This window comes from Furipterus horrens, unplaced genomic scaffold, assembly GCF_987537825.1.
Source record: "Furipterus horrens unplaced genomic scaffold, mFurHor1.1.pri manual_scaffold_5, whole genome shotgun sequence".
Lineage (NCBI taxonomy): Eukaryota > Metazoa > Chordata > Mammalia > Chiroptera > Furipteridae > Furipterus > Furipterus horrens.
The window spans coordinates 185,611,429-185,630,453 of NW_028327175.1; the positions used below are offsets into that span (position 1 = coordinate 185,611,429).

Below are 19,025 nucleotides of genomic sequence, written 5' to 3' on the forward strand. Positions count from 1 at the left end.
ATGGATGTGAATCAGTGAAAGTTTTTAAATAATCCTCTTTCATATACTTAATGCAAAAGAGTTAATTCTTGTCTCTAGAGCCAGGGTTTCCATTCTACAAGGAATGCTTACCCAGCCACCTAAGCCAAGAGGAGTCTAACAAAATTAAAATCAGAACACAAAACTTTCCCTCACAAATCATCTTCCACGAAGGTTAAGGTTAAATCCTTTAGCCTGTCAACCAGGCTAACGGAGATCAAAAAAAAAATGCAAGTGAGCAAAGAAATGCATTTCTTTTACAAGTTGTGATTTCGGTAACCTTTAATGTTGAGCAAACGAGCTCTGTGCTGCTTTTCCTTCCAGGGATTCAGTAACTGGGGAGAGGACTGAGGTAGGGAGGAACGTCTTGGGGGCATGATCACTTTAAGGGGTGAGAAGGAATCCACAGAGCACCCAGGAGGGCGAGCTGTGGATGACTGTATGAGAGACCCTGGGAAATGGGTAATTACTGTGGTATTTACATGTAGCTAGAGTATGGTAGATATTAACTATGTACATGGGATATGGAACAAAATTACTGTAATTCTTAAGCAGAGAGTTCTCTAACAGAAGTCCCCCTTACCGAACCAAGGAAAGGGTAGGCCGCTCAGGAGACATCCATTCTCAGAAATGCATTGTCATCTGGTTGAGAGTTATTTTAATAACCAATATCTGTGATTTATTTTTGAGAGTTTCATGATCATTCCTGTGAGGTTATTATTTAGTGAGAGGCAGCTCTATCTAGGACAGTTTAGGGGTGGCAGTCGGCAGGACGGGAGCCTATGAAGTGTCTCCTGAACCTACACGGCTGCAGAGCAAGCGCACTGCTTTTAACTTAAATGTCCACGTTCCTTCAGGATGATCTGCAAAAGTGCAGTAAGATGGGATAAGGGCTGGGGGAGACTTAGGTCCTCTAGCCCCAAGCCACTGTTGGCGGTGACAAGAACCTTAATGATCAAGAGCCGGGACTGGAGACAGGTAGGCCTGAAACTAAAACGTGGCTCTGCCACACAGTAGGTCTGCAACTTCACACAAGTTATTTAAACTCTTGGGACCTCGCTATTCTTTGTAGGTAGGGTTTCTAACAGTGCCTACTTCACAGGGTTGTTTTGAGGACTGAAATTATACACATAGGGAGTCTGTTTAGCACAAAAACTGGCACACGGTGAGAATTTTTTAAAAATTTAACTGAAAAGAGGGGTGCAGAGTTGGCAGACTGGGGATCTTGTAAAACTCTGTTTAAACCCAAAAAAGGTAGAGTGCTTCTTCAAAGCACCTCTGTCATGAGTGTACAGGAGATAAAGATCAAGAGCTGCTGACAGAGCAGGATTCTTCAGGAGCCAAATGATCTCCTGGGGATCCCTAAATAGTTTGTCCTACCCCGGAACACAGCCACTTAAAAAATATTTTAGTTAGTACATTCTGCACTCAGGTCAGTTCAATGGGCGGGGGCAGGTGAGTGGCATGGAATATTGCCCAGCATTAATACTCTTGGCCTACAACTCAGAATTAATTTGAAAAAGGCCATTCATATAAAGGAGCTACATTCATTTTAAAGTAAACTATTTCTCTAGCAACTTAAACAAGTCCTATGCCTATCTGGGAACACTCACAGACCTACTATGAAAGGCATTCATGACACCATTATCACTCAACATAACTTAGTACACCTATAAATTCCTCAATGGGGGAAAGCTTTCACATTTCTTGGACATGTTTCCTAGTGTAGCTTCCTTAACATAGTTTACACTTTCCCCCTCTATACCACCTTTTCTCTAACAACAAATCATCTCCAGATAAAGTCCAGGAAACACACTTTAAAAAAAGAGTGTAAATCTAAAAATTGTTAATAGTGAAACATAATGTGGGAGAATATGAGATGGGGAGAAATCCTTTTACTGATGCTAATTCTCAGTACATTAGATTGGGCCACACATGTGGCTTGTTTTCAAACATTTCTGATAAGAAAAAAAAAAGGACAAGTTCATAGTCAATCAAATAGCATAGCAAGTTGCTCAGGTCTAGCCTCGAGATGTGGGTATTGTATCTCAGGTGCTCAGACACCTGGAAGAGGCACAGTAAATGCAATGAAGGAAATTTGAAGCAAGCCAGAGTCCAAGATTATTCAAATTCCACTCCCTGATTTTCTTCTTACTTTCTCCCCACTTGGCTCTTTTATCCTCCTTCCCCCTCCTGCTAAAAAGGAGCTAACTAGTTAGCTTCTTCTGGATTTGACATTTTGGATTATATGTTAAAAGGGCACAATATTTAAATTATGTCATAAATCAACAACAGTAATAACATACAAGTTACATGTAAGTACAGGACGGCGCTGTCAGACCCGAGACTGTTGTCCACCTGCACGGTCACTCGGAAAATGCCCACATTGTGATAGACGTGTTTGATCCCGTCTTCCATGGAGCTGAGGTTGACATAAGACACGGCGATGCCATCGCCGAAGTCCACTTGGATGAATGTCCTCTGCACGTCACCCTGAAAAACAGTCCAACATCAGAGGAAAGGGAGTCTGCACCCGGCTGCTTCTGCTCTGGGGGCCGGGGCTTGTCCTGGCTGCTGGCTCAGGGATAATGGCAGCTTGGGCTCCCTCCTGCTGCTGGGAGGAGCTGTCTCTTTGACAGAATCCCTGTGACGTTCCCTGGCAGACAGGCATTTACTAAGATGGATGCTCTCCAAATCTGAAGGACACTGACTACCAAAAGTTCCTAGGTTTGAAAAATTAAGTGTTTGATTATCAGCTCCAAGTTGATACTCAATTCCTCTGACAGCTTTGCTTAGAGTCTTACCGTCCATGTGAAGAAAATAAGGTGTATATAGTTTTAAATATTTCTCCTACCTGACACGGTCATAGACCACTTCCCATGTGTCCAGAACCTCTGAGCCCCCTTTTTATTCCTGTTCCCTGGCCACACTGGAAAAGGATAGGAGACACCTTGCCAGACACCTGATATGTCATTAGGCTGAGCCCTATTGTTATTTAAGGTAATGATGGTAAATTATTTTATGCTTCAGCATTTTTACTATCAAAATGATCTCATTTTATCCTTCACGGGATCTTAGTCTGGTGAGAAAAGTAGGCATTGTTCATCCGTCTTACAGATGAAGAAGCTTCAGTCAAGAAAGGTTTAATCATTTGCTCAAGGTTAACAAAGCTAGTTAGCAGCATTCATGGGATTTGAACCCACACCTCTGGATTCCATTTCACTCATTATAGGTGGGTAAAAAATTGGTGGCTCTTCCAGGCCTAAAACTTAGGATGTCATTCATAAGCTAGATGATTCCATGCATGTCATTCAGCCTCCTCTGGTCTAGGAAATTGTCATAATACCTCTGTGTCTTAGGTCAAGGGTCACTATAAAAGACACGTGAGTAACTGATAATCTGTAAAATTCTATACCTAAACAAATGACTGTAAAAAAAATGTAACTGTAGAAGACCAGCAATTCCTCTTTTAAAGCTTATTTAGAATCACAGGATTCTAAATTTCCTGCAGGCAGGCAGGAGAAGAGAAAGCCTGATTTACAAAATCCAAGACCTGTTTTAAAAAAAAAAGGGGGCGGGGGCTTTGGAATTATAGTCAAGATTCTTAAGGAACAAAGTTTCTTAGACCCAACTGACAAACACTGGCTTCCTCTACACAGTCTATACTTTAATACACTTTTTTGTTGTTGTTGTTAGCTTTTCCCATTTTGGGGTAAAAGAAAAACAATAAAAAAAGCCTTTGAACTAGAAATGCATTTTCGATTAACTAAGGTTTATATAGTAGCATATCTTTTGAAAAGGCCAAGTTTAAAATGCTGACATTTAAGATTAATTCACAGGGAAAGGGACAGCAGTTCAAATCCTACAAATCTAAGTGACCTCCTCTTCTGATCTATGCCCAGCCCAGCACTGTGAGGGGGTACACAACAGCGAGCTCTCTGTAAGGACAAGGGCAAAAATTCTTCCTGAGGGTGGGAAAAAGAAACTCCATTCAAAACTACTAAACAAAGACCCACAAGCCAAGACATTGTGCAATTACTTGAATTCCCTTCACTAATAAATATAAATGTCAGCCATTCTTGGGGACTTGTCCTTCATTTGGAGAACCAACTTGGACTGATCAGTTTCTGATTGTCTTTCTGGTCGGTTTCCACTCCCATGTTTTCTGAATTTTCAATAGAGTTGATACCAGTTGACCCTAGAATAAGAGCCTGTCTTTTAATATACTCATGTTATTTGGGACAAGGGTTTCAGGATGTAGCTAGAATTTTCTTTTTTTTTAATTTTAAGATTTTATTTATTTTTTTAGAGAAAGGGGAAGGAAGGGAGAAAGAGAGAGAGAGAGAAACATCAATTGGTTTCCTCTTGCACACCCCCAACCTGGAACCTGGCTCACAACCCAGGCATGTGCCCTGACCAGGGATCAAACCTGTGACCCTTCGGTTTGCAGGCTGGTGTTCAATCTACTGAGCCACACCAGCCAGGACAGGAGTAGCTAGAATTAACCATGGAAGAAAACAAGTAATATAGTTTCTGAGGGGGGTGGGGGGAGAAGAGGAGAGAGGGAGGGAGGGAGGAAAAGAAAGAGAGAAGGAGAGAGAGAGAGAGAGATGGTTTAGGTTCTTTGTGGGGACAGAGTGGACATTAGGGTTTCACCATTTGCAAGAGGACAGAGGGCCACACCTCTGTAATGCTGGTCTTTTGCCTGAGAAAATTCCTAATTCTGCACTCATGATGATGTTCTCTATGTATATAACAGGTGATTGGAGGGAGTTACACAGTGTTTGGACTGGTGCATCAGTAGAGCTGCCTTCATAGAAGAGAGTAAGGCTTTTACAGTATTAGATCAGGTACTAGGGATATATGTGTGTCTATATTAGGCTTTCTACACAGCTAAGAGCCCCTATAGTCAAAGGCATGGGATCCTCCAATCAGTGTAAGATTCCCCATGTCCTCCTGATGTAGACACAGGCCTCTGGGCTTGGTAATTTGTAGTAGGATGGAGGAGTATCCAGGGGCCAAGTCAGACAGCTGACAAAAGCAGATTTTATCCCTGCTGTTATAGCTGTGTCCACTCTAGAGAAACAAACTGGATTCCATGCCTTTGCCTGCAAGGACTCTCCTGTACTTGGTAAGTCTGATACCACTCTAACACTATAACTTTGGGGGGTGCCTGACATCAGTGTCTGAATTCCTTGGTCTGTAATTACCATCTGAGGCAGGGATGCCAACTCCTTTCAGAGAATAAGAAACAGGGCAAAGAGAAGTTTGCTGAAGTCCTAGATCATCATTTGATTAGGCAAGCTGACCTGGCTTTAAATGGCTCTCTGGTTATCCATTCATTCATTCATCCATCCATCCAACCAACCAACCAACCAACCAAACACGCAACTGGCAGATATTTATTGAGTGTCTGTCTTCTGTCAGGCCCTGAATGACGAAAACAGATATAACCAACTTCACAAAACAGATGTGGTCTGGGATTTCATGAGTGCAGTCACTAGTAATGAGACAGATGAACTTTAAATAAGCAATCTCACAAACAAAAGTTATTATAGGGGGTAATAAGAAGGAGCATGCCTGGTATTATAAGCCTGTGCAATAGGGAGAGGTGGCATGCTGAAGATCTGATCTAACTGAGACCATCAAGGAAAGCTTCCCAGAAGTGATATCTGAGCTTAGACGGCCTAAAGCAAAGACATAAATTAACCAAACAAAGGGCACGAGTGGATGTGATGGAGGTAAGGAGCTCATGCAATGAAGACAGAGGAAACAGATATGCAAGGTCCCTGTGGCAGAAGAGGGTGGTACAGCTGAAGGAGGCTGAGGATATAGACAGAGTAGGACCATATTATGAAATGAGACCAGAGGGGAGAAAGTAACATTTTAGGACTTGTGGGACAAGTTCCTGATTTTGATCATTCTCCTAAGGGCAATGGGAAGCCCATAAAGTGTTTTAAGCAGGGGTTTGGGAAATAATGGCATGATGATGTTTTTAATCCAAAAAGATCACTCTGGCTGCAATACAGAGGATGAATTAATAAGAGGCCAGTGTTCTGGGAATCCAATTAAGGTAGTTCAGGGCAGATGACGGTGCACTGAAATATGAGTTGCAACAGGAAATTACATGCACCTTCCTATCAAAATTAACTCCCATAGTTTATTAGTTTTGAAATCAGTGCATCTCAGCCTTTGATATCAGCATCTCTTATAAACATTAAAAGGAAAAGTGCTGATATCCAGCTACCACCCAAAACCACCGCCTGGCTCAGGGCCTCTGCGGAAGACGTTCAGCCTGTTGTGGTCTGAGAAGGTCCTTCGCTGATGCTGAGCTGCACCAGGGGCTGAGGCCCTCGGGTTCAGATGCTTGAACATTAGGTTTTCTTGTGACTGAATTCATTTCAAGAGGAACATATTCTGGGACGAACTGATGTATCCTCATTTTATTCTGTTATGATGGTAAAGTTCTCCCAGGGTATTTCAGGATGCCCAAGGCTAAGGGTCCATTAATAAAGCCAGGAATGAAGACTTGAATCCACCATTAGTGACTAGTAACCAATCACAAACAGAAGAAGTTCCACAATCTAGCTCACTTCTCTAGGAAAATGAGTTGCTGGATGAGATGAGGGTAGTTTGTGTAAACTTCTAAAGGCTGAGATGTGTCTTCCACGACTGTATCTTCTGCACCTGATACAGTGCCCACAGGTGGTTCTTTTTCACTCAGTACAGTTTGAATACCGTGCATTTCTAATGCATTTGCTCATCAAAGTGCCTTGCTGTATATTACCTCCTTTGGCGGTTGGAGATCCTGGGTAACCACGGGCAGATGGTATTTCTGTTTGGTCTGCCAGAGGGACTGGGTCACAGACAGGTTAAATAAGATGCCTAAAGCCCCACATGTAGAGAGAATTCAGAAAGGGTTTAAGGTGATCTGTGGTTTAACTTTACCCATGCAGCTCAGTCCTTGCTGAACTTTTTTAACTGAAAGTCACTTGTGATACCTTTCAGAGTGAGAGCAGAGTGATGGCAAAGTCAGGGCTTCCCTTTCTTTTCCTGTTAGATTCTATCCCTGGTTTTGCCTTTTTCCCTCTCTGACAACATTTTTGCTTACAAGTGGAAAGATGGGCTGTCAGGAACTCCATGCACCATCTATTTTTTTTTTTTTTGAGAATTTTTATAAGAGTTTATTTAAACCAAACTGATAACAACTGCAGAGAAGCAAGGTCTCAAATGCTCCCTCCATACACCAGTCTTGTGTCTTCCCTCTGATGAAGCCGTATCATGTCCAAGCCATAAACAAGTCAGAGAATATGGGAAACAACAGATATTCGGAATTAGCAGTCGGGGAAAACCTTGTGTATAACTGAGAGGAACGTCAATCTAATACATTACAAGTCATCATTCCTGAAACGGAACCTAGGCTGGCAAATACCTAGACTGTCGCATAAAAATCTTTAGGCCTAATGCTCTTTAGTCACATGCTCTCATCTGAACTGAGGATACTACTAGCTCAAAAGACGTGCCCGAGAAAGGCACAAAAGTCAAACGAAATCCATACAGGGGTTCTCCAAGGGCATCACTGACTCTGTAATAGAAAAACAAATATATCAAATGGCCACAAGGAAGCCAAGATTAATCTGAGGAATGAAAGGTGTGTGAACCTATCAGTTCCTGTAACCTGGCTTCAGAGAAAAATGGGAAAACAAATGATGTTGTAACTCAACACGGGCAGCTTCAGACTGAAATGAGACTCTAAGACACTCCTCACGGCATTAGGGACCCACTGCAGGTAGACACTGAGCTCGTAGGTCAGAGTCTGGTCCCTGCAGAGCTCCAGAGTGGACCTGACTCAGGCGCCACTAAAATTCAGTCTTGGAAAGGACCTTAGAGTTCATGCAGAAATAACTACATTGTAAAGAAATGACTATAGTAATACCTGTTTTTGTGAAAGGGAAAAAAAAGCAGCGAATATCACCATATATATGTGTGTGCGTTTGTGTAGAGAAAGGTGCCTGCAAATATACCTAGCCTGTCAACACTGACTGAGGGTGGAGTGAGGGGCAGGAAGAGAAGTAGGATTAACAGAAAGGGGAACACATGGGGGAAAAATAAATATTTCCACCACATTTAAGAAAGGAGTGGAATGTGGTATAGCACAAGAAATAGTAATAACACCACACCGTTCTAGCTCTACTATTACTTTCAATACTTAAATGTTGGTTAAGTATATGGGAACTAGCTGGAAGGTAACACAGACAGTGGTGAGACTGATGATGGGATCCAGCCAACTTTGGTCTTGGATTCTTGTTAGTTATTTGAAACTCTTTTTTATTAAGCAGCATTCAATGACAAAAACAAAAATCAGATATTTTGGTCCTTTCTTCTCATGGCTACAGGCATCTGGGCAGGGCAGAGAGCATGAAGTAAAAGTAGCCAGCCATTGCCTTGCAAACTCTTCTCGTGGTAGGTTTAGACTCAGGTTAACGAGGTCTTGACATGAAGTAAGAGAGGAGACAGGTATGGCACAATGTACCCTGGCCTTCAAACAGGAGATCCAATGTAGACATGAGTATAAGGACTTCTTATGTAAAGTGTGCAAGTAACATCATTTAGAACATCCCCTGATGGTCAGGAAGGGAGAAGGGAGAGAACATTTCCTGAAACTCGACAGTGCAAGAAATATATAGCAATGTCTATTGAGTATCTTAGTTAATCTTCAACCATAGAAGACTCAGACTTAAAAGACTTAAAATCCCCGTAGCCTCACAAGACCAGGTTGAACCAAGCTCTCTTTACTCTTTATCTCCCAGTTCATAACACCTATATTTGTTCACAGAAGACAGTCACACTATTTTATTGTGCTCATTCCCAGGTGGGTGCTAAGGAATGGGGTCACCACTATGGGAAACCAGAGAGCTTCTGTAAGCTTCAGTAACTGAAACCCTTTAGAGGAATGCCAACAGGCCTCAAGTTCTTTGTTAACTAGTGATGTAAAAGGAGCCTAGTGGAATATGCCACTGTAAAATGGAATATGCTCTGTAAAAGACCATGGACACGTAAGATGCACCGGTAAAGATTCCTGTTGATGTGAGTGCTTGACAGAGAATGAGATAGCTCTAGACAGGAATCAACTGCTGCACGTGTATTGGAGCTGCCATTTTATAATGGCAAACTGAGCCCTTCTAGCACAGGACACAGCAGACTATGATAAAAGGAAGGTGAGCATGCATCTTGCCTTCCCAAGTGAGTTATGGTCCTCTTTAGTATCTCCTGCAACAGGTGCTACTGTTGCTGAAAGCAGAGACTGCCTCACTTGAGGCAGAGCATCTTTCCTGAATGTCTGGTTCAAATCATGCCCTATGAGCTTCTTTTCTGGTTCAAAACGGAGCTCTGAAAAACAATCTCAAGATATCTAGGTATCAGCACAATTTCAGAATTCAGCCAGCCTCTCCCTTTTGCCTATTCAGAGATGGCATTTCATAGCACAGGTATCTCCACAAATGCACAAATCCACAAGCAAAGATGACCATGAACTTGGATGCCCTGACCTGGAGGGAGAACATCCACAACAGCATGGAGTGTGGTGCGTAGGGTTTTATGATCTCACCAGAGAATTTAGGTGTGACAAAAGCAAGGAGACCAGACTATGGACCCACCAAATCATGTGACCAGATACATGATATTTCACCTTTTTGCTGATGACATGCAGGTGACTGGGCCCTTCTTTAACTCCGATCCTTGCTACTTGCCCAGCTATCCCTGCTCTTCTGGATCTAATGCTCAGACCAAGAAGTTCCAATTGGAACATCAAAATGGTTTAAATCTTCACTTGCAAATAAGCCATAGCAACATGTGTTTGAATGCACAGCAAATTCCCAAAGTTCCTTTTTATGTCTGCTATCCTTGGTGTGTGGCTTAGGATGGAACAGATTACCTACCATAAGGTGGGAGGAACACTTGGTTTGTATGAACAGATAAATGCCTATAAGGCAAAGCCTCTTTACTCAGTCTAGACACTGTGTTATGCCAAGGTCAGGGCCTTGACCCACTGTGCTTTGGAATCACTTTCTAGGTGATAAAGGACATTGCTATACTGATATCATTGCATGGTAGTTTCAAGAATGACCTCAGCAGGCTCCGGCAAGAAAACTATGGGGCTGCCAAATGACTTAAATCTTACAAATGCTTTTTATGACTTCAAAAACACTAAAACATTCAGATATGTAATAAGAACAAAAGTTACATTATTTAAAAAATAGCAGAAAGATTTCCTTAGTAATACACCTACATAATGAATTTTTCCTAGTAGTAAAATATGTAATAAAAATGTTAGCTTTATTAAAAAAATAAAAACAGAGAGAAAAAACATGATGTATCATTGAGAAAATGTAAACAATACATAAAATGAGAGGAAAAAAATAAAATCATCCATAATCTTACCATCCGGAGATTACATGAACAGACTGGTGAATACCAGATTAACCAATAAAAATGTACCACCAGCACCATGACAGCAGCAGCACCAGCAACAGTAACAACAACACTGGAATCATTACACTGTTTTATGTCATGCTGTCAATATTTTTAAACAGCTTTCAAAAATGTCATATATAGCATCATCACTTGGTGGACTTAAATTGACCAAGCCATAAGATCTCATCCATGACATTGATATGATTTCTTGTCCTGGATATCACTTCGTCACCTTTCCAAATTAGTAGGATGTTGTGAGAACTAAGTGACTCTACAGAGGTCCGCAGAGGTACTCTACGTGAACAAGGTGTCCCCCAATGTCAGATGATGACCCGAGTGTTAGGAGACTTGGTCACATGTCCTTAGAAGTGTTATTTTACAGTTGGACCTCCATTTCTTTACCTATAAATTAAAGATGGGCAGGATGATGATGATACTAGTTGTCACTTCTAGTTCACATCCCCTGCAATGTTTTATCATCCTATTATTTTTGTAATTGGCATTAGTGGACAGCCACACATATTACAACATCCCTCAAGGCTGCTGAAATAATCTCAGCTCTAAGTTGTTAAAGATGCAGAGTTCATTCCAGTGCTGTTGCCACACAGTGGGGACTGTTTGTCCCACATTAATAGTGGATTCTGCTGAGGACTGAGCTGAGAAGACAGAAGAGTCATGGAATAATGTATGGTGGGTAAAGTACAAAGCTATAAACCTGAGAAAGTTACACCCTTGAGCAAAACCTGTGGTTCAGTGAAGACTTGATTCAGGGCCAGTGGCCACCCACGTGGATGAAGTGGAACATCAGTGTTGCAGAGCCTAAAGCAGACAGGCTGAGAGATTGGAAACCCAAATCGAAGACTCTTTCATCACTCTAGCCCTGAGGATGTTCACTGAACTAAAACTCTCAGTAACGAGACAGGTTTTCTCTTTGCTTATGAAGGCAGACTGAAGTTCTTTGCAAACTTCTACTTCCTGAAACCCTAAGGAACAGCAATTCACCGAGGTACGTGGCCCAGGATTAAGAGGAGAGGAAAGTGGAGCCTTAGAAAGAGTTATGAACCAATCCAACGTGAACTACAGCCACTCGGCCTTCTGGTTAAGGAAACCTATACTGCCCACCTCAGTTTGGTTCCTCCTTTCCTTTCCAACCTGAGGCAACAAGGGAGAAGAAGAAATGAAGTGGCTCGGTTGCCTTGCTAGAGTCACAGAGAATAAAGCTGAATGGAGTAAGGAATAATACATGAGAAAGCCTCTTACCTCCCCACGGCCCGTTGAAATCAGCTCTGGCTCCTTTGTGCAGAAGGAGAAAACGGCTGAAGTTTCTCACTCAGCTCTGGGCTGGCTGACACCCAAATACCTGCCTAGATGTAACACTGCCTGCTAACTCTTTGTGCCACCTCTATCTGACCCAATTTTTCTTCAGGTGAAAAAGTGGGTCAAATTCTTTCAGGAATTCAACAAAAGAGCATCTCACAGGAAATTTCAGCAGGAGTCATCTTCTCTACCATTGGATGGCTGGCAACATCCTGCAATATTTATGAAGTGTTATTACATTACGGTCACTTCCGTGCTGCTGTAAGTCTCTCAATGTTATGGGAATGTAGAGATACTTGAAATCCATCTAATGAGGGACACAACCTTCACATCTTGAAGTTAAAGCTCACAGAAGTGATACTGAAGAACTTTCCTTATTAAGTTCCAATCTTTGTATGGAAATGAAAGTATTAAAACAATAAGACACAGATCAAAGTTTTCATTTTAGTCTCTTGCCTCAGATTTAATTTAAAAGTCTTAAATTATGCAGTGAATTGCATCTCTTTATTCTCACAGCTGTTTAAGACGTATTTAATTATCTTCCCTAACATGCAGAGACTACTTCTGCCTAGCAATCCTCTCAAGCAAATGCCTTCCAAATCAGTTTTGTTCTTAAGAATAATTAGGCCCTTCACCATCCATCCTGTGCCTTCAGGGCCTTGCATTGGATTTCTCTGGGAAGCCAAGTTATCGCCTTAAAAGTCTATAGGCTCATTAGGAGCTCGTTAGTGGTCCAGAGGATATTCATCTTCAGTAAGTCTCCAGACAGAGAGATGCCCCCTCTCATGCTTGGGTCTCAGAAAACACCTTTAATCAGCTTTCTCAAGTTCAGTTGTAATTTGGAAAAGGGCTTCTTAGACACAATTTCATGGACTCCTCCTCTCCCTTGTAGGTTGGTCCCTTGATCAACTTTTTTTTTTTTTTTTTTTTTTTAAAGAAAACAACGATGCATGAATTCATTGTGGTATGTGTGTGCTTGTGTGTGTGTTTTCCTTTTGAGTCTAGAATGGAAGCAAGACTGGCTCCTTTACCTTGTTGCTTCTAATGAAGGTTCTCTCATTAGAGTATATTGGATAGAACCCCAAAAAGAGCAGGAATGGTGTTCCCAACAATGGGGCTTTTCATCAATGTCAACAGTTACGTGGTTCCTGGAGTAACACACCAGGTGAGCCCAGCTGTGGGACTTGAAGGGGTTATGTTATGGAGTCATTTTTGTCACCCGGATGTAGAGAGTGGCCCCACATGCTATTGCAGGAAGGGATTCTATTTCTGGCACATGTCAAAATCTGCAAAATTCCAACTGGGGTACAACCGGGGTATGTACTATTTATTGTACATGGACTTACAAGCTACCACATGTGTCCCTAGACTTTGATTATCTTCTGTCAATAAGAAGTTCTCTTCTTTGTTCAGGTTTTAGCAAGGTTTGCATTGATACACTAGTATAGAATAAAGGAAGGAATTTATTTCAGAGGAAGATTTTAATGGGTTTTGGATGTTATTCAAATTTTAAGAGTCTTCCTTTTAAGTTTGAGTTTTGTGACCACTGAGGCAGCCTATCCAAATCCACATACATTTACTGAGTTCCCATCAATCTGTCAGGCATAGTGAATAGAGATAGTGCAGCTGTAGCCAGGAATGGCATGACTCCTACTGTAATAATTACTTACAAGTGATTGGGGATGCTGAAATATTGTTACAATACGGTATTAGTAAATTAGTTTTTCTTTTAAATGGATACAAAATATATAATATGTTCTATTTCATGTGGTGAGATTTATATCTAAAGCTTGATGTAGCAGAGGACCTAGTTAACCCAAAACATTTATTTCCACAAACTGACCTATGAAAGGTAAGGAATTTGAAATTGAAACTTAGTAAAATAGTTGTTGAAGAACAAATAAACACACACGCACGTCTAAGCGCTTGGTGGGAAAGGTAATTCCTCAGGTCTCTAATGTTTTGATTGACAGGCAGAGGAGATGAAACCGACATGGAGGGGTTTGTTTGTATGCCAGTAACTGTGGGGCGAAGAAAGGAGGGCTGCATCAGTCTCCAGCCCAGCCTCCCCTCACAGACAGAAGACAGACCTGTAGAGGAAAGATAAACCACGAGCAAACCAGGGCACAAAGAGGCACAATCATTGTTGCCAAAATGACAAAACAGTATACCAACTTGGAGAAGTGGGTCTTCAGGTCACTTCTGCATTAGTTACACTGTGTGTCAAATCAGAGTATATATAGCAGAGGCCTCTTGGTCCCTTGGCCCTTTGAGGCCCAGCTACTTTACGGCATCAGTAGCATGACATTAATATTCCTATGGTTATAAAGAATTGGCACAGGGTATAGGAGTGTAAATCAGACACTATATTCAAAGTAACCTCCAGAGCAACAAATTCAAATGAGAAACAGACTTTTAGAGATTTTGAGGAGACTACAGGACTCCATGTATTGCCAGTGATACAAGTCAGGGCTTGTTTGGTTTTGTTCTAGATTAAATTGCAAAGATATTATAGCCTGAAGGAGTTTGGTATACAAGGATGGTAAACTCCTTGATTTTCCTGTGCTTTCTAGTATTCTTTAGAATGGATAAAGCAGTATCAGATACACAGTAGCCATTCAATAAAGGCATGATTTTGCATAGAGGGGGAAACTCAAATGATAATTTGGTATCTCTCTTTGTTGAAATGGTTTTCAACAAACATCCCAAGTCATGAATATCCTCAGAAAATCAGGGGGACATCTTGGTTTATATATTGACTGGTGTCTAAGAATATAGCAACAGCCATAGGCTGGCCAGACTGGGACACAGATAATTTTGCTTCTTCTTTCTACTCCTTGATCTCTGTTACTACCTGCCCCCAGCCAAACATTTCTAAGGAGCCTTAGCAACCACATCAAGTTCTTTCTCAGAAAATGGTTCTTTCCATCATAGAAGAACAATAGAAAGGCAAGATACCACGGAGCCTGGATTTGGCTCCTGGCTCTACTATTTAGTCATTTTTGGTCTTAGGTAAGTTACTTTGCTTTTCTGTGCCTCAGCTGGGCCACCTATAAAATGACAATGATGATAATACCTACTCCCATAGGATTGCTGTGAAATCTGAACAAGACAATCCATGAAAATAGTCACAAATGACCACTGTCAGTGCTCAATAAATGTGGCATTTCTGAATTGTCATGGTGTTATATTTCAATGCTCCCTTGCTACTCTGATGTTCTGCTTTTCTTTATTCTGCCCAACTCATCACATGCACCATTCATGCCTACATATATGATCCAGAGATTAATAGAGAAACAGATTGTTTCTTCAAGTGGAGCTTGTGTGTCATCAGCACAGAATCCTATAGTCAAGTGTGAGGTCCCAAGGGCCTTCTGATGTGGGTGCAGGGCCCTAGGTTTGGTATTCTGAACCAGGAGATGAGAGCATCAAGGGGCCGTGTCTGTAGCTGTAGGCAGCAGATTTCATCCTTGCAGGTGTAGTTTTGCCCACTCAAGTGGAATGAACTGACTTGTTGCTTTTTTCCCCCTTCTTGTACCCAGAGGCATGAATCTACACATCATAGAACCAGATTCCTCAATCTGTTCCTGTATCACTCAGCTAAACTTGAGGTACCCCATGATCTTACACAAAAAGCAAAGTTGAGCAGAGAAGAGCCTGGCCTCTGCCCCTGAAGGGCAGACTCCACTGTGCAAAGGTCAAGCGGACCAGGAGTGAGACCTTGTTTCAGATCTGACTCTCCTGTGTTCTTAGAAATAAAACAAGCTGAATTTTGAAGCCTGCTGCAGCATAAACATCTGCTGCTTCCGTAACTGATGTACTTCTGAGTATCATAATTGGGTTCCTTATGTCTCTGGGAAAGGGGCCTTGGCATTCACCATGCATGCAAACACAGGGTATAGGATTGGCCCACAAAATGAATCCTTCCCTAAGAGTCCCCCAAAAGCTTTCTTTCTTTTTCCTTTTTTTTTAAAAACATAAATACAAAGCACTGTAGTTTATGTGGATTTCCAAAATGATTACTGATTAAGCTTTTTGTTGAGCATAATACACATAAAAATATGCAAAATCTGAATATATAAAAAATTTGAAAAATCAAATGAATCCATTAAAAATCACAAGAAATTAAAAATTGCCAGTACCTCTTAAATGCTACCCTGCCACTCTCCTTTCAAAGGTAACAATTCTTCTCATTTCTATCATCATAAATTAGTTTTGCCTATTTTTGCAGTTTAATCCAACTGAGTCATGCAATATGATTTCTTTTCAGTCTGATTTCTTTAGCTCTGTATTGGACATAAGATTCATCCAAGTTTTTGTATACAGCAGTGCTTGTTTTTTTCATTGCTGTATGGTATTCTGTTTTAGAAGTATACCGTGATTAATTTCCTCATTCTACTGTTGATGACTATTTGCTTCCAGTTTTGAGGTCTTATAAATACCTGTGCTATACATATGATTTTATATATATTCTGGTGCATATTTGTATGTGTGTCTCATATACATATTATATACTTAGCAGTGGAAATGTTGAGTCATAGGCTGTACACATGTTAAGCTAGCTAGATGAAAATATGCAAACAGGTCTCCAAAGAGGGGTACCAACCTACGTTTAAAACAGCATTGTATGAATGACCAGTTGCCAAACATTTTCAACAGCTCTTGATATCAGTATTAATATTTTTAAATATAAACCTTCTGATGTGTGCACAGTAATGTCCGATCAGTGTTAACTTACATTCCCTTGTTAAGTAGTGATATTGAGAAATTCTTCATATGCTTACTGGCTATTTGGTTACTGTCTTTGAAAAATAACTGCTTAAGTCATTTGTGCGTTTTCTCTTGTTTTGCCAGAATTAATTTCTAAGATTTATTTATATTTTTCTGGGTATGAGTCCTTTATTAAATTTATGTATTACAAATGACTTCTATCCCTCTAGGGCTTACCTTTTTATTTTATAAACAGTGTCTTTTGGAGAAAAAATTTCTTCATTTTAATGTAGCCTAATTAAACCATATTTTCCTTTAAACTTGGTGGGTTTTGTTTCCTGTTTAAAAAAATCTTTGTCTAACCCAAGGTCATGAAGACATTCTTTTCCTTTGACCACTTTAGTTTTATCTTTTAGAATCAGATTGACAATCAGGTTAGAATTATTTTCGTGTGTGTATATTACCAGAGGTCAAGCTTCACGTATTCCCACTTGGATAGTCAATGTTGTAGCACCATTTACTGAAAATACTATACTTTATTTACTGTACTACAAGGTCTCCTTGTCATAAATAAAGGGGTGTTCATGTATAGATATGTTTCTTGACTTTCTATTGCCTTTCCTAGTCAGCTCGTTTTGTGTATGCTATCACTACACTTTTTTAATTACTACAGTTTTATAATAAATATTGATATTTTCTCATAATACTGCATCTTTTAATCCATGGTCATTCGCTCATTTACATTTGTGCAAATGTGTTGTAGTTTTCTGTGTAGAGCTACTGAAAATATGTTGTCAGATTTGTCTGTAGGTATGAGTTGTATTTGGGTGCTATTATAAATTATACATGTGTGTATATACTATTTCCTATGTGTTTTGGAGAGTTTATATGCCCAAATATCAAGATTTATTCTAAATCTAGAATAATTAAAATGTGTTTGAAATTAGTAATTAACACAGGTTTGAAAATCAGGCCAATGGAACAAAAAAAAAATCAGTGTCTAGAAATAGACTTACATATATATGGTCAATTAAATTATTACAAAAGTTCATAGCCATTAAGTGTGAAAATAATTGTCTGTCAATGGTGCTGGGTCAATCTGATATGCAAGTGGAAAAAAATATATAAACATTGGCCCTTACTTGAAATACTCTTTTCAAAATGAATCAGAGCCTTAAATATGAAGCTAAAGAACAGACTAGCGGTACAGCTTCCTGGTCTTGGGTTAGGTTAGATACAGACTTTTTAAGCAAGCCACAGAAATCCTAAATTATTTATTTTATATTGTTACTGATAATATTTGGGTTACTAACTACATTTCAGTATTTGTTTTCTTTGTTTTAACCATAGTAAATTCTGTTTTCTCTCTTCCTTGGCTTATTTTGGATGAGGCCCTTTAAGTATTATTCCAATTTTCCTGTTAAAACTTGATAGATAAATATTCCATTAATATCCCTTTAGTTGTTACTCTATATAGTAAACCAGGCATTCTGGATATATTAGTATCTAATACAAATTACTACTTTTACCTCTTCACAGACATTTCATGGAAATGAAAATGTTTAACTCCAATTAATTCTGGCTACATACTATATCATGTATTAATTTCATATGTATTTTAAACTCCATAGCATTAACGATCTGAAAAATGATTATATATATTATATTAATGTTAATATTATATTTTATACACACATACACTCTTTCTCATTCTTCATTCCTTCCATTATTTTTATGCTCTTGTCTGGGGTCATTTTCTTTATGCTGAAGAATTACCTTTAGTGTTTTTCATTTTTCAGTTACAGTTTACATTCAATATTATTTTATATTAGTTTCAGGTGTACAGCATAGTGGTTAGATAATCATATACTTTACAAAGTGTTCCTTTAGTATTTTTCATAGAAATCAACTAATATGACTCAGCTCAATTTTTGTTCACCTGAAAAATATCTTTATTTTACCTTCACATTTGATTTTTTCCCTCAGCACTTCAAAAATGTTGTTCCATTTTCCTAAGTTTACTTTTAAAATGTTCTCTTTGTTTTTAGATTTTGGTCAATTGAATATGACACCTGAGAATAATTCTTCTTTGTATATATCCTGGTTGGAGTTTGGTGATTTTTCTGAATCTGTGTGTTTGACAGGTTAATATCTTTATCAGTTTTGGTAAATTCTTGGACATTATCTCTTCAAAGTGATTCTGGCTCCTTATCTTCTTATTTCCTTTCTGGGAATCCAGTTACATCTGTGTTAGCCCTTTTTACCATTTTCTGCTTATCTCTTATAATTATTTTCTCTATTTTCTATCAGTTTTCTCCTATGCTACAAATGGCATTATTTCCTACTGTCATTTCTTCCAGTTAATTGATTCTCTATTCATCTAGGTTCAGTATCCCGGAAACCCACTGAAGTTCTTAGTGTAAGTTCTTTATTTCTACAATTTCCACTTGATCACTGACTGCTACTGATTATTGCTGTAGGGTAAATTTTCTATCTTGTCCCATACT

The 19,025-nt window shown here is 39.7% G+C and overlaps 1 protein-coding gene across 4 annotated transcripts in view; it reads right to left on the reverse strand.

Moving 5' to 3' along the window:
* SORCS1 (sortilin related VPS10 domain containing receptor 1) overlaps nt 1-19,025 on the reverse strand; it is a 504,897-nt gene that overhangs the window by 50,862 nt on the left and 435,010 nt on the right. For all 4 annotated transcript variants that reach the window (XM_090278555.1, XM_090278558.1, XM_090278556.1 and 1 more), the window contains exon 19: nt 2,325-2,511. In XM_090278555.1, the coding sequence (XP_090134681.1) occupies nt 2,325-2,511 (187 nt within the window). The remainder of the gene's footprint in view (nt 1-2,324; nt 2,512-19,025) is intronic.